General features: G+C 40.6%; 1 protein-coding gene across 2 annotated transcripts in view; it reads right to left on the bottom strand.

The window, feature by feature from the left end:
* LOC145458941 (serine/threonine-protein kinase ATR-like) overlaps nucleotides 1-12,921 on the bottom strand; it is a 45,955-nt gene that overhangs the window by 22,536 nt on the left and 10,498 nt on the right. For both annotated transcript variants that reach the window (XM_080337455.1, XM_080337456.1), the window contains exons 9-21: nucleotides 12,620-12,815; nucleotides 11,233-11,384; nucleotides 10,572-10,686; nucleotides 10,393-10,515; nucleotides 9,362-9,474; nucleotides 9,153-9,282; nucleotides 6,825-6,995; nucleotides 5,863-6,110; nucleotides 5,036-5,235; nucleotides 4,632-4,698; nucleotides 3,987-4,107; nucleotides 3,065-3,220; nucleotides 433-668 (exon numbers count right to left, since the gene is read on the bottom strand). In XM_080337455.1, coding sequence (XP_080193581.1) covers nucleotides 433-668; nucleotides 3,065-3,220; nucleotides 3,987-4,107; nucleotides 4,632-4,698; nucleotides 5,036-5,235; nucleotides 5,863-6,110; nucleotides 6,825-6,995; nucleotides 9,153-9,282; nucleotides 9,362-9,474; nucleotides 10,393-10,515; nucleotides 10,572-10,686; nucleotides 11,233-11,384; nucleotides 12,620-12,815 — 2,028 coding nt within the window. The remainder of the gene's footprint in view (nucleotides 1-432; nucleotides 669-3,064; nucleotides 3,221-3,986; nucleotides 4,108-4,631; nucleotides 4,699-5,035; nucleotides 5,236-5,862; nucleotides 6,111-6,824; nucleotides 6,996-9,152; nucleotides 9,283-9,361; nucleotides 9,475-10,392; nucleotides 10,516-10,571; nucleotides 10,687-11,232; nucleotides 11,385-12,619; nucleotides 12,816-12,921) is intronic.

Raw genomic sequence — 12,921 nt, forward strand, 5'->3', positions numbered from 1 at the left:
GGCAGTTAATTAATAATAATGAAGTATTTCCCACTGTGAATAACATTTTTTTTCAATCCAAAATATTGTACTCTTATAACTTTGCTTCGACTGGCTTGAAGTGAACCTCAAATTTGTTATGCATCGTTTTTTAGACAACTTGACAGTTTCATGGGATTGCCTGTAAAATTTGAAGAAAAAAGTTATTTCTCGAAAAATTAGAAGAAATTTTATTTTAATAGTTGCGCTTCTACGCGTTCGAATCGAGCCAAAATTGGTGTGCTGCGTTTGTTTTTAGCCAACCTAACAATTTTGTCGAGTAACCAACAAAATTTGTTAAGTTATTTTCAAACAACCTGAATCGCAGTCTAATTTTTCAAAGAAGAGTTTTGCCAAGCAAAGAGCCAAGCAACTTGGATCCCTGGTAAGGAACCGACACAAAACGCATCAAACCTCGACGACTTTGATTTCTGATCGCTCGCTTCGATCTCAGCCTGCCGCAACCATCTCGTCACGTGATCCAATGCCGAGAACACGGCCTGCGCGCTCAGTTGCAGCAGATGCGTGCCGCGCGCGTGCTGGGCGTTGATCAGATTGGCGGAGGAGTCTTGCGAAATTGGCTGGTCGATAGCATGTCGTTGGTTGATAGGTCCTTTCGATTGGTCAGTTTGTTCCAGTATCATGAGCACCTGAAGAGGTAGATATATCTTATACCAGTGGTTCCCAAGCTGTGGGGTATTAAATGGTTCCAGGTGGGGAATAGACGCATTTGGTAAACATTATATACAGGATAGTCTGCATATTTACGGAGACGCATGCGCGATTACCGTTAACGGTTAACTGCTCCGGAATGCATGTATCGAAAATGATATTGCGTGCTGTTCACAAAACCTCATTTTAAACTCTGGATAACCAATGATGGCGTCACAAACGCAACCAGGATGACGTGGGATAACACTTTCGCTAAATTTTCAGGGATACCGGTATCGGTTCACAATGTGTTTTATGTTGCAGTTATAGGCGATTGTCTTGCGTATTATCATGGTTGTGTGTCTTGTGTACTCAAACAAGCAAATAGTCGCTCCGTAATGACAAAAATTAAAAGGAAAAACGTCGATAGTTTTGGGAAGTGGGGAATGAAGACTCGGAATAAATCTGAAGTGGGGGAAAAAGACATAAAGGTTGGGAACCACTGTCTTATACCGATATATATATACTGAAAATAGCACCAAGTGAATATTGTGACGCATCATTTTGTTATGACCTTCAACTTCACGTTTAGTGTAACTCCATTCCTCTCTTGAATTCGGTCTGGCTCAGGGGTTCTTAACCAAGGTTCAACCAGTATCAGGGGTTCGCTGGAGACACATACCCGACTCATACAACAGAATTCAGATTGATTAGCAGCAGCCTAAATATTCATTATAATGTTTCTGTTCACTGTGAAAATCATGTTCCAGCAGTATTGTTCTTACGAAACTGTCGTTGATGCCCATGCACAGTTCATTTTGTGCATCAGTGTTCAAAAGTAATGTACTAGATACGTGATGTGGTCGGTTTTGTATTTGTGACTGGGAGAAAATTTTGGGGTAGCGTAAGGATTTGCCAGGTTAGTGAAGGTTAAGAACCACTGGTCTAGCTTCATTATTGATCAGGTAACTGATAGATCGGTCGTCAGGAACCAGAGCTGGTTGTCATTTGGCACAACTGATGAATTTTATGACACCTACTACTATCTAAGCCAGGGGTGGGCAATTATTTTCCTATGCGGGCCAAATGAGAAGTAGAAAATACGTTGGCGGGCCGAGTGAAACATTTTAGCTATATTCTCCACCGTATTTTAATTTTATTTCTAAATTACATTGTTAATAAACGCTGCTCAGTGAATGCGTTCATGTCATGGGATGAGGAATTGACGGTTAATTAAAAAATATCTATTTGCTGTCATGATTCGAAACAATGCTTAACATGATACATTTTTAACTCTCTTTAAACCGCTATCCACGTTCTTATATTAAGACTCGAGAACAGTGGTTCTTAAACTTTTTTAGGCACACCTCTCTATGATAGTGAAAAATTTCGCGCCCGCCCTATTATGATATCACAAAATATTAATAAGTGCAACCAGAATGCTAGCAACCCCAACGGATAGTTTGATGGTATGGAAGTTTATGGCTGTTGATGAGAGAATTCTGAAATATCAAAGTCGGACAATACACAGAGCAATAACTGAAAGCTGGGGGTAAATCGCGCCGAGCGCGAAAAATTGTTTCTATAAACTGCAGCTTCGCGCCCATCTTCTGATGCTTTCGCGCTCCCCACTTCGAGAACCCCTGCACTGAAATGTATATGCAATAGTACAAAGCTTATTTTCTTGGTCGCTGCCTTCCGAGCAATGTGCATCTTTAATAGCCTTGATGTTGAGCGAAGCTTGCATTTTTCTGAACTCCGCCCTCCCTTGACCGAGTGTTTCGTATTTTTGTCATAAGAGCGACATTAATTCAAATCCCTAATCACGGCGACATGCGCGGCAAAAACTAAAAGGACGGCTTTACACCCCTGACTCCAATATACAAATAGGCATATTTAGTGCTAGGAAGTCTAAAGTCTCAAAACCTTCTTTGAATTTCAGTTTTCGCCTTTCTTTTTTGGCATGCCCGTTAATCCATTATGGGTGATAAATATGATGAGTCATATAGTAATCGCGAGCACTTATTGACTTGTTTTACGAATTAGGTATTTGGAAACGTAGCACGTAACAATTTGAAACATATACCGTATAATGCGTAATGTGACAATGGCAACAAAGAAGGTTTGAATTAAACTATATGGAAAGAGTGATTTCTTGTAACTTTAATTGCTACTCATATCTGCCTTTATTTTGAATCTGGATTATGCATGCGAGGTACGTAGGCAGCGTAATCGTGGCATATTAGTGAACAGACTTCAAAGTAAACGAATTTCCTGTTGAGTTGATACAGCCTGTTGTTTTATTCATTCAAAAAGCAAGTTTTATGCTTTGAATTCCAAGCAACCTTTCGCGGGCCGCACTTTGCCCAGGTCTGATCCAAGCCAAAGCTTTTACCTCCTGCACAATGAAATCAGCGTGATTCGTATGTAACAGCGCCTGCAGGGTGGTGTGAGGCATCAGGAACAATGCGGTGTTGATGTCGTTTCTAGTCACTGCCGAGCAAGCGTGGAAAACCTTGCTGGCGGTGCGGGCTTTGTCATTCTCGTAAACCTGGAACGAACCGAGAATATAGTACAGCGTCTGGAATGAAGCAGACGCGATTGAACAACACTAAAATTTCATATCGAACATCGATATTTTCGAGGAATGATGGTCAACGACTAATATATCGTAGGGTTACCATATTTTGAGATCTTTAAAAGAGGGCATTTTTCACCGACTGCAAAAGCTACTATAGCAGACAAGGAAAGGGTGATTTTCAAATTTATACAGCGAATGTGATTGGGTTGACTAAAATCTCAAAATACCAGTCTCTCGTCCATTCAGCCCACATTTTGCGTAATTCGTGGGTCTTTTTTCGCTATTCTAATCTAAAAAAGAGGACATTTGGGTGAAGGTAAGACATTTCTTGGAAAAGGAGGACTAACACTAGCAAAACCATCGTCTTTGTTCTTTTCCTCGCAAATATTGCCGCTGTGTAATCAAACTTGCTCATGTCCATTTAACCCATGTTGAGAAATCTAACTTTGTGCAAGGTTTAAACATTCTTTTGGACATATCTTGGCCATGATTAACTTTCAAATAATGTGATCAACATAAACATGGCTAACATATTGCAGAGAAAGTGAAAAGTTTACGAAAACTTGATGTTCCATAAGTTTTAAATGATGGATAGAATCTACATTGATTCCACCGTGACGATACTGTATAGTAAACGGCACGATTTTTGTGAAATAAAATAATAAATTCCCTCTGATACGTGAGGAAACGGCAACTAATCTATCATAACGCCATTTTTCCAAAGAGTAACAAGTACCATTTGCATTAGCAATGAACAGTACATTCCCGCCCAGTCTCGAAATGTCATGTTTGGCTTCCTGAATAAAACGGGTTGCTTCATGTTTTCCAGGAGCCATTCTTTCTTCTTCAGAAGGTATCTGAAAAGAGAAAACAACATTGTCTAGTACAGGGGCGGGCAACTTCTATTTATTTAGTAAATTTATTAACGTAATGTACTTCAATGGCTAACGAAGTGAATGAGACATCTGTGGTCGATCAAAGTTGTCTACAAGTTCTTTCAACACTGGCTGCATGTCAGACGTAGAAATCCTTGGTAAATAATTCATGTGAACCCCAGTTATATTGCCGCTTGATCTTGCTAATGTTCAAGGTCGAAAACGTTTGCTCGCAAAATGTATGTAGACCTGCCGGCCACATTATCACGTAAGAGCGAAATTTGTCTGTGGGTCGTATGTTGCCCGCCCCTGGTATAATAGAAAAAGGGGTCCTCGTTTGAATATAGAGGAGTTGTTGGCTCATTGATTAGACTGATGCAAAAGTCTAGCTAAGGATTCTTACCGGGGTTTCTAAAGCAACCAAATATTCTGCCTTCATAGCTATTCGAACCCTACATTCGTTGCCAGTAATTGAGTATTTTACATTTCCTACTGTAATTGATTACCTCGATGTATGATGCGGCTCCAATACTTCTCGAATACATTCCGGAAATTTTCTCCACAGTCTTCTGCCTGCGCGATATATGATATAGAATGTATTGTGTCGCCAACAGGCGTCAGAGTCGCTCTACTACCAGTAAGTTTTTGCTCTAATTCATCAGGCCCAATTCAAAGTCTAAACTGATTACCAGCGACTGAGAAAAATTACGATATTACGAATGTGAGCCATTCTATATCACTCGAGCAGAGTTGAAAAATGTGGGTTGAACCGGACTGAACTCAAAACTGAACACTGCACATAATGACTTGGACACGGACTTGACTCGAGTCAAAACTATAAAAGTGAGATTGACTTGTGACTCGGAACCTTATGACCTGCCTATTCAACTAAAAGTGTTGTTCCACACACCGTGATTGTCCTTCGACCCGTCTCTGCAATCGTAGATTTTCAGCAGTTCCTGAATAGCGTACGCCGATATGTCCTGATCGATGGGTTTCGCAGCGAGAAACGCCTTCACCAATTGCGAGATCAAGTGAAAGGCGAAATCTGGAATGTCCACTGTGAAAAATTCAGACACCGACGTGTCGCCGTGCAGATTAAGGACAAGCCTGGAAAACAAAGGTAGGTTCACGTGGTCGTCACAATCAATACAGCTGCAGTGAGGCACTGTATTCCCTGCCATCATGGTAATTGAAAAAAATCAAATCGGGAGAAAACTATCCATGAACATGATATTTTTCTACCGATGTTCATCAATAATTTGAACATTTTATGCATCCAAAATTTAAACAATTTCCATATTTATTGTTCAAAAACATAGGACATAAGGAGAGGTGTTGTACAGACGAGCCAAGACTCACCTGTGATAGCGCAATTGATCATTAACAGCTCAGAATTTGCATTAACTCGTCTTAATCGAATTCTATTTTCTCATCGATTGCAAAAATCCAAATATTATTAATGCAGAGCACCAGAACCCCCTCAAAATCACCAAGCAATGGAAAATATGGCTCTGTTACGCGAGGCACAAATTAATCTGCCCTACTGATAGTTGAAAGTACAGTGCAACGATGCACTTTAGTAGTATGAAGTTACGAAGGCCATGTAGTGAAGAGCAGATACCTTCTCTCACAGATGCATCGGTTATGTATAAAGCGGTCAATGCCTCCCCAACCATGGAACACACCGTAGGCTATATCACTGCGTTAAGCAACTTAAAACCCAACACGGCCTACCTGTCGGGATCTATCGCGCCGATAAGTCCCAGACACTGTCCGCAAAGCAGCCTGACGGCTTTGTTCAAATCTCGGCAACCGAGCAGTAGCTTAGAGACGAGATTTGACATCACTTCGTCAGAAGAGTCCTGCCCGGTCGTTGCGTGATGGCGCTGTATATCCCGTTGACGCTCTTTCAGCGTTATGCGGAGTTTCGTCAGCGCGTGAACTCTGACTTCGGAGCTCTCGTGGGATAACAGCTCAGTGGCCTGCGCGCAGACGATTTTGAAATAAGATTTCGGGCGACAACATATTTGGTGATACGATTGTTCTTTCCAATTCTCTACTAGTTGCTGACAATTGCCCTTGGCGGGCGTCAGCCAAAAATATTCGGGTTCATTTCAATAATATACTATTCAATTGTACATTGAAGTTCTGTACCTCCAAGATTCTCATACCTACCGGTACTAATAGCATCTTTTTAGTTTGCAACACCCGCATAGATAACACTTGATGGGTATCACTTATACCCAGCAGTGGTCAAGTTAGTCATAGTTGGTAGGTCTACTCGAGTAGAAGTGGTCGTAATGTCAAGTAGAAGTAGAAGTAACGATTTCGGAGACATGCCTACACTACTTCACGTGCGGATAAAAAATGAAGGTCTGAATATTAGTCGAGTAAGCAGTTGTTTCAAAGAGCAAATTTGCTCGAAAGTAGCTACGTTTGATAGATAGAATCTGTAAAAATACCTTCACTTAACGTGATACACAGGCTATTTTGTACGGTTCTTATCACATCTCCACTCCTAAAATTGACGCAAACTGATCCTAAAACAACTTTCTACTTCTCAAATTCAAATTTTATAAAGTGCTTTAGGCTGAAAAACCGTTAAGTAGAAGTGAAAGTAGTGTGCCCCCCCCTCTGAAAAAGAACAGATTAAAACCATAGCAATGCTAAAATCGCTACAGCAAGCCCAACCCCACCTGAGTCAGTTGCGTCTTCAAATCGTCTCCGTTCTGGCTTTTGATGACCGCGCGAACCTTCTGGTTGATTTCTCTCAGCAGCGGATGGTCCGGCAGGAAATATAACTCATGGAGGTGATCGCTGGTGTCGGAAATACGTTCCACGACCAAATAACTCAAAATCGCAGTCACCTAAAGTCCAAATATGTATCTTTTTAGCAGCCACAAGGACAATGTTACCAGTTACATGTCGGCCAAAATAATTTTGTGTTGCTGAACCGTGACTGTTTTGTCGCACTTTGCACTATTAGTGAACGCTGAACGCTCTCTCATTCGAAGTTTCATGCTGGTGACGTCATATTTGTGATCTGATTATTGATATACAATGTTCTTTCTTATTTTCAACTAGTTGCTGACGAGTACCCATGACGAGTGTCAGCCGAAAATATTCGGGTTCATTACAATATGAATATACTATTCAAAGCCTTTATAATCGACCAGTTTCTATTTAGTAGATGACCGTATCGATATATTGTTATGTCAGTGGTTCTTAACCTTTTTTCTTCCAGCGTCCCCTTTCAAACATTATCGTGCTCTAGCGCCCCCCACCTCTTGTTGTAAGGACTGTAATAAAGACAATGGGTGAGAGGGAGGGTCATAACAGCACTCCGTCACCCCCTGAAAAACGGTTGTCTTGGGCACCCATAGCGTGATAAACCAAACTCATGAGGGCTTCGCCCCCCAAGAACCTCGTCGCATGATTTCGATGGTCAGCAAAGTTCATGTGGTCGCCCTAGGAGCCAAAATTTTCTATAATGCATGAATGAAATAGGTTGTAATTGCATATGTATGTCGCTATAATCATTTTATCCTCTCAGCCCACGTAATGAGATTTACCAGTAGCGCTGAGTGAGCTGTTGTATTGGAAAATGAAAGCCACGTAATTAATGATTGAACATATATTCGGGCGTGCCCGTTGGTACAATTAAATCGCTACTTGTCATTTTGTTAGCTCTTGTCTGCTATATAGTTAAAAGATATCGAAACGCATAAACGTATTAAACTAAAGTAAGCACACGTTTCAGAATTGGTATTTTGTCACTAGCAAATAATTTTCTCTGATGTATGTTATTTTTCCTGAGGGGTGCAGATTGCGGCGACATGATGATTCGGCACGAGCGATTAAAGCACGATTAGACTTATATGCATCGAAGTTTACGCTCAACATAAGGGCGATCCTCTTCGGCTAAGGTTTACTCGCTGGCGATCTTTTTGACACACTTCTCGGAGTCCCATATTCAGCGGAACCGTGGGGAGTCGTCGGAACATGATGTTCATTCACCGAAATAATTTAGGGCACCCTTCGAGCTAACCGATTGGGGGTTTGGGTTGCAGCAGTTTCGGTCTTGGTAAGAGGTTTAACTGGGTCGTTTTGGGACTTCGGTATTGGGAATATTTCACGCTTTAATCGCGCTCAAGGACCATTTGACTATAATAAACCATATAATAATTGTGTGTGGTATATTCAGGGTCAAATCAAAGTTGTTATATCAACAATTGGGTACGGTCTCATACCCTGTGCTTCCAACCCTCCCGAATTCACGTCGGCGATTGGCAATATGGGGAAATTAATGGTATTGGATTTTTTCTTAGTGCTTTGTGTAACTATAACTAAGTCAACTGAGAATGGGATGCATATATCCGCTCACATTGAATTTAGTACTGTACCCAGTTATTAATTTTAATGTGAATGTATTCCAAACAAAGCAACTCATATTATATAACGTTCATGTGAGATTGTGAACCACAACACGAGATAGTATCATCCTTTATGATACGATGAAGAAATATTCTGACAATTTAATTTTGTAGCTCTCAAATACAACTATATTTAGTTATTCAATTCATGCAGAAAGCTTCAAAACTTATTTATGTACAAGGGGCTCTCACTATAAAAAATGGTATACGGTGCCTCCTTCTTCCATTTTTACACGCTGTGCTCTGCGGGATAAAATACCTAATGCGAAACATTTTGTTGAAAATAACCCTAGCGTGACGGCAGTGTTTTAAATAACGGGAAATTGGCGATCTAAAAGTACGCGCTATTCGTTTAATATGAATTATAATAACCCACTACATTCATAAAAACATATGTAGCAAACATCGGTGTGTAGCGCGACCAAAAATTTCGGGATTTGACATGTTTTGTGGAATGCTAATTTGTTCTGAATACTCATTAAGGATATGTCCTACTACCACATCATCTACGACGAAGCCATTTTTCTTCAGCGCCCCCTGAGCGTTTCCGCCCCCTTCAAAATCGCCAGCACTGGTTTATGTCATACTAACTGGTTTTGGTAAAATATCCAGAAGAGGCAAGATGGTGACAGTGATGTGACTGAGCAAAGGTCCGAGACATCCTGTGTCAACGCGCCTCACAAAAGCGTTCCAAGCGGTGCAGCAGATGTCATACCAGCTTCTAGGCATGGAGGAAGATATTGATTTATCAACAAATACGGAATATCAATTTCACTAAGGAAAGAAGACAAGGCACTAACGACAGTTTGAATAGCTGCTGTGCGATGCAGAGCGTGTTAATGATTTTGACTCTCACGGCGGTGACGTCTTTGCTTTTCATCAGTTTCAGCAAGCACGTCAAACTTTCGATGATCTGAAATTCATTTCGGCGCATCACAAACGAAAAGTAACTAAGGAAGGCAAAGAATTCTAGAAAGCTTTCCAGATGTTCTTAATCTGGGGACTTGTTAATAATAATAAGCCCATCAACGGCCAACATTGAAACTACAATTATATACTATAAAACAGGGGCGGGCAACTTCTCCTGTCGGCGGGTCTGATATGGGATAATGAAGTGCTTGCCGGGCCGGGTTCCAGAATCGATACATTAATCACGTATTCATCCAGCTGTACGAGGAATAAATCGTTTTTAATGAAAACATAGAGACCAAAAATAGTGTTTAATGAATTTATTAACCTATTGTACTTCAATAGCTGTCGAAGTCAATCTGACATCTGTGGTCGATAATAGTTGTCAACATATTCTTTGAACTCGGATGCAGGAACCCTTAGTAAAAACTACACGTGAAAATCTGTTATATTGGAACGCAGCCTTGTCTTGTTAATGATCATGGTCGAAAATGTTTGCTCGCAAATGTAGTAAGTAGTTTCATGACCATCTTTCTCAGGTTGGCAAACTTGGATTCATTCTATGACGCATAAAATTCGTCAATACTTTCAGATTCGAATTTCACTTTCATGGTAGAATATATCTGCGGGCCCCTCAAAATCTCGTATGTTTTCCGGCCCTGCCATAAATCAACTGAATTGTCCTTATAAGATGTCAATAATTTTTACTCATGTCAACATTTTGTCTTATTTCCAATGCTCACCATAGGTCCGAATAGCTAACGAACGATAGGAACACTTATAATTGCACTCCAACTGGTAATAAGACCATGATGTCAGGGCAAAAGGAATAGGTCACGTAACCACTCAAAAAAAATTAGGGCTTTCCGCTAAAAATAGGTTAAGAACCCCTGACATGAACATTGAAGTATGATGTCCTCACGTTTCTCTTTTCTTCTGGAATAACCAAGGCCGACCTCAGCTGACTGTTAAAAAACGTCAAAATACCGAGGAAGTGCGGATGAAGCAGGTCGCGAACGCTCGACAGAGACGACGATTTCTTCACCTGAAAAACCACGCATGTCACGCATGAGTGAACGCATAGCAATCAAAATACGGCACCTTTCTGCCTGAGGACTCCTTGACTTTGCAAATGGCGTCGATGGCCTTGTGGATTTTATTCACGTCGACGCTGATGTACGATACCAGATGGTGGTGCAGAGCTCCAAAATTAAGCCTGCGGTACAGGGTCAAATTTCATTTCATGTCACATATCACATTCAACGTCCTTGCAGAGCAGGCCTATCCAAATCGGTAGAATTAACTAGTACTGCCACTTCAGCTAATCATTTTTAGGCAAATCATATTACTAGGGATTTTGTATAGTGTAAAGTAGGTTTGCAATATGTTTGCCTTCCCTTTGAGAAGGAAATTGTCACAACGACTGAGTGACCTAAGATACCCTGTGGCAAATGACTAAATGTTCAAAAGTTGCGACTATTCGTACTGTCATCAGATATTTTGTATTGGCCACAAAGACGTATCCAGAAATTTTAAAAGTATTCGCCTACAATTACCATATACTTGAGCGGAAAAACTCACAATGACTGCTTAGTCCTACACCGTTCTTCGGTGATGCAACAGAATAATTGTGCCAGTGACGTTACATTTTACAGCAATAAAATTCAAGATACGGAGAAACCAATTGATATACAGGGCCGGAAGTATTAGTAACAGTTATCAGGTAGCGATCCAGAGAAAAACTCAAGAAAAGTCCACTTACAAAATAAGAGATTCTCTCTCCAGCCTGATTTCCTCCGCCAGGTATCGGAACAGTAGATCCAGATCGTAATCCGATACGATGGCATGGCAGAAGATATGCTTAAAGTTTGGCATCAGTAAATCCGCACTGGTAATGTTCAGTGTTTCACTCAACTGAAACAGAGCAGGACAATGGCTAATCAGTGATGAGGGCTGGGTATAATAGACCAGACCACCTATGTGTTTCGGTTCCAAGTCTAGTATCACGCTTAAAGTTGAGTATTCGAGCATCAAAGACACTGATAACAGTTACATAACTTTGGACAATGACTATTTCATAAAGCTTCTTAGTGACCTTGTGATTCGACCACATAGAAATATCATTCCATGAATATTCATAACCTTGGTGTCGATTCGACTTGAAATAGTCTTTGAAATCAGACGCTCACCTGGGACTAAGCGGTGCTAAGAGTAGGCATGCACACTAGGACTGTTTTTTCCAGATTCCAGGTATGAATGTATAAGGGGTTTTATGGTGCTCGACTACTAGGGTCTTGTGCACCAGGCCTGAGGGAGCTATAGTTGAATCAGATATGTCTACACAAAACAACAAATTCTACGACCGCAATAACCATGTGCGGATCAGTTAACAGACATTCCACAGATTACAGGTATTCACTGATTAAATTGCTAAGTTGCCTAGAAAACGCTGCACACCAGATTTGACTCAATTCCAACCAGTAGAAGAGGGGCAGAGTTAATAAAAAAAAATTTACTGTCAACCCCATGAAATTGTTGAGTTGTCTACAAAAACGATGCAGAACAAATTTGACGCAATTCAAGCCCGTAGAAGCGAAGCTATTTGAGTTTTTCATTGGTAATTAGCCGGGATTTCTCACCGTCAATGCTATATTTACATATCCGCAAGTGTCAAATGCAATAACTTCTCCTCTACTGGTTGAAAGTGAGCAAATTTTTATTATTTGTAAAGCAAACTTTTATTATTATTTTATTTCTAAATTTTTATGCTACCTAACAATTTATTCAGTGAATCCCCGAAATCCGGAAAAAAGTTATTTTCGAGCAACCCCAATGCACACTGAATGAAGAACAAGCAACAAATTGAAAAATCTAAATATCGAGAATTGTAATCGTCCGTGGAAGGTGAAAGGCTCCGAGAGAAAAGAAAATTTAACAGGAATATCACCAATCCAGGTTGGCATTATAAAATTGGTCAATTCATCAAATAAGTTCAGGAGAACCAAACTGCCACAAAACCATTTCCTCGCAATATAATTATAATGCTACAACTAGTTGACTACACAAAAACACATTCAGACAGTTTAGTGAAAGTTTAGCATATATTTTGAATCTTCAGTAGCTTACACGATTCTTACTATTGAACTTACCAATTTCAGCAATTTCTTTTGCTTCTCAGACGTGATCACGATTGGCAAAATGGTTTGCATATTTTGCAGAAGATACGTGCTCGTTTCGAGGTGGTACAGCTGCGCAACGTCCTCTAGCAAATCCAAAGCTGGACGGTTGCCGGCGTGTTGATGTCCGCCGGTTAAAGTCTTTGCAAAGCAAACGGAGACAACGTACCTGTGACAAAATGTCCCGGCTTGTAACACAAAATACAAATCCCATTACCGGCATCGCACTGTCCACATTCCCCTACAGAACTACATTCTATCAATAGGACAGGTTA

This window comes from Botryllus schlosseri, chromosome 16, assembly GCF_051294905.1.
Source record: "Botryllus schlosseri isolate E-star chromosome 16, Bs_hap1, whole genome shotgun sequence".
NCBI lineage: Eukaryota > Metazoa > Chordata > Ascidiacea > Stolidobranchia > Styelidae > Botryllus > Botryllus schlosseri.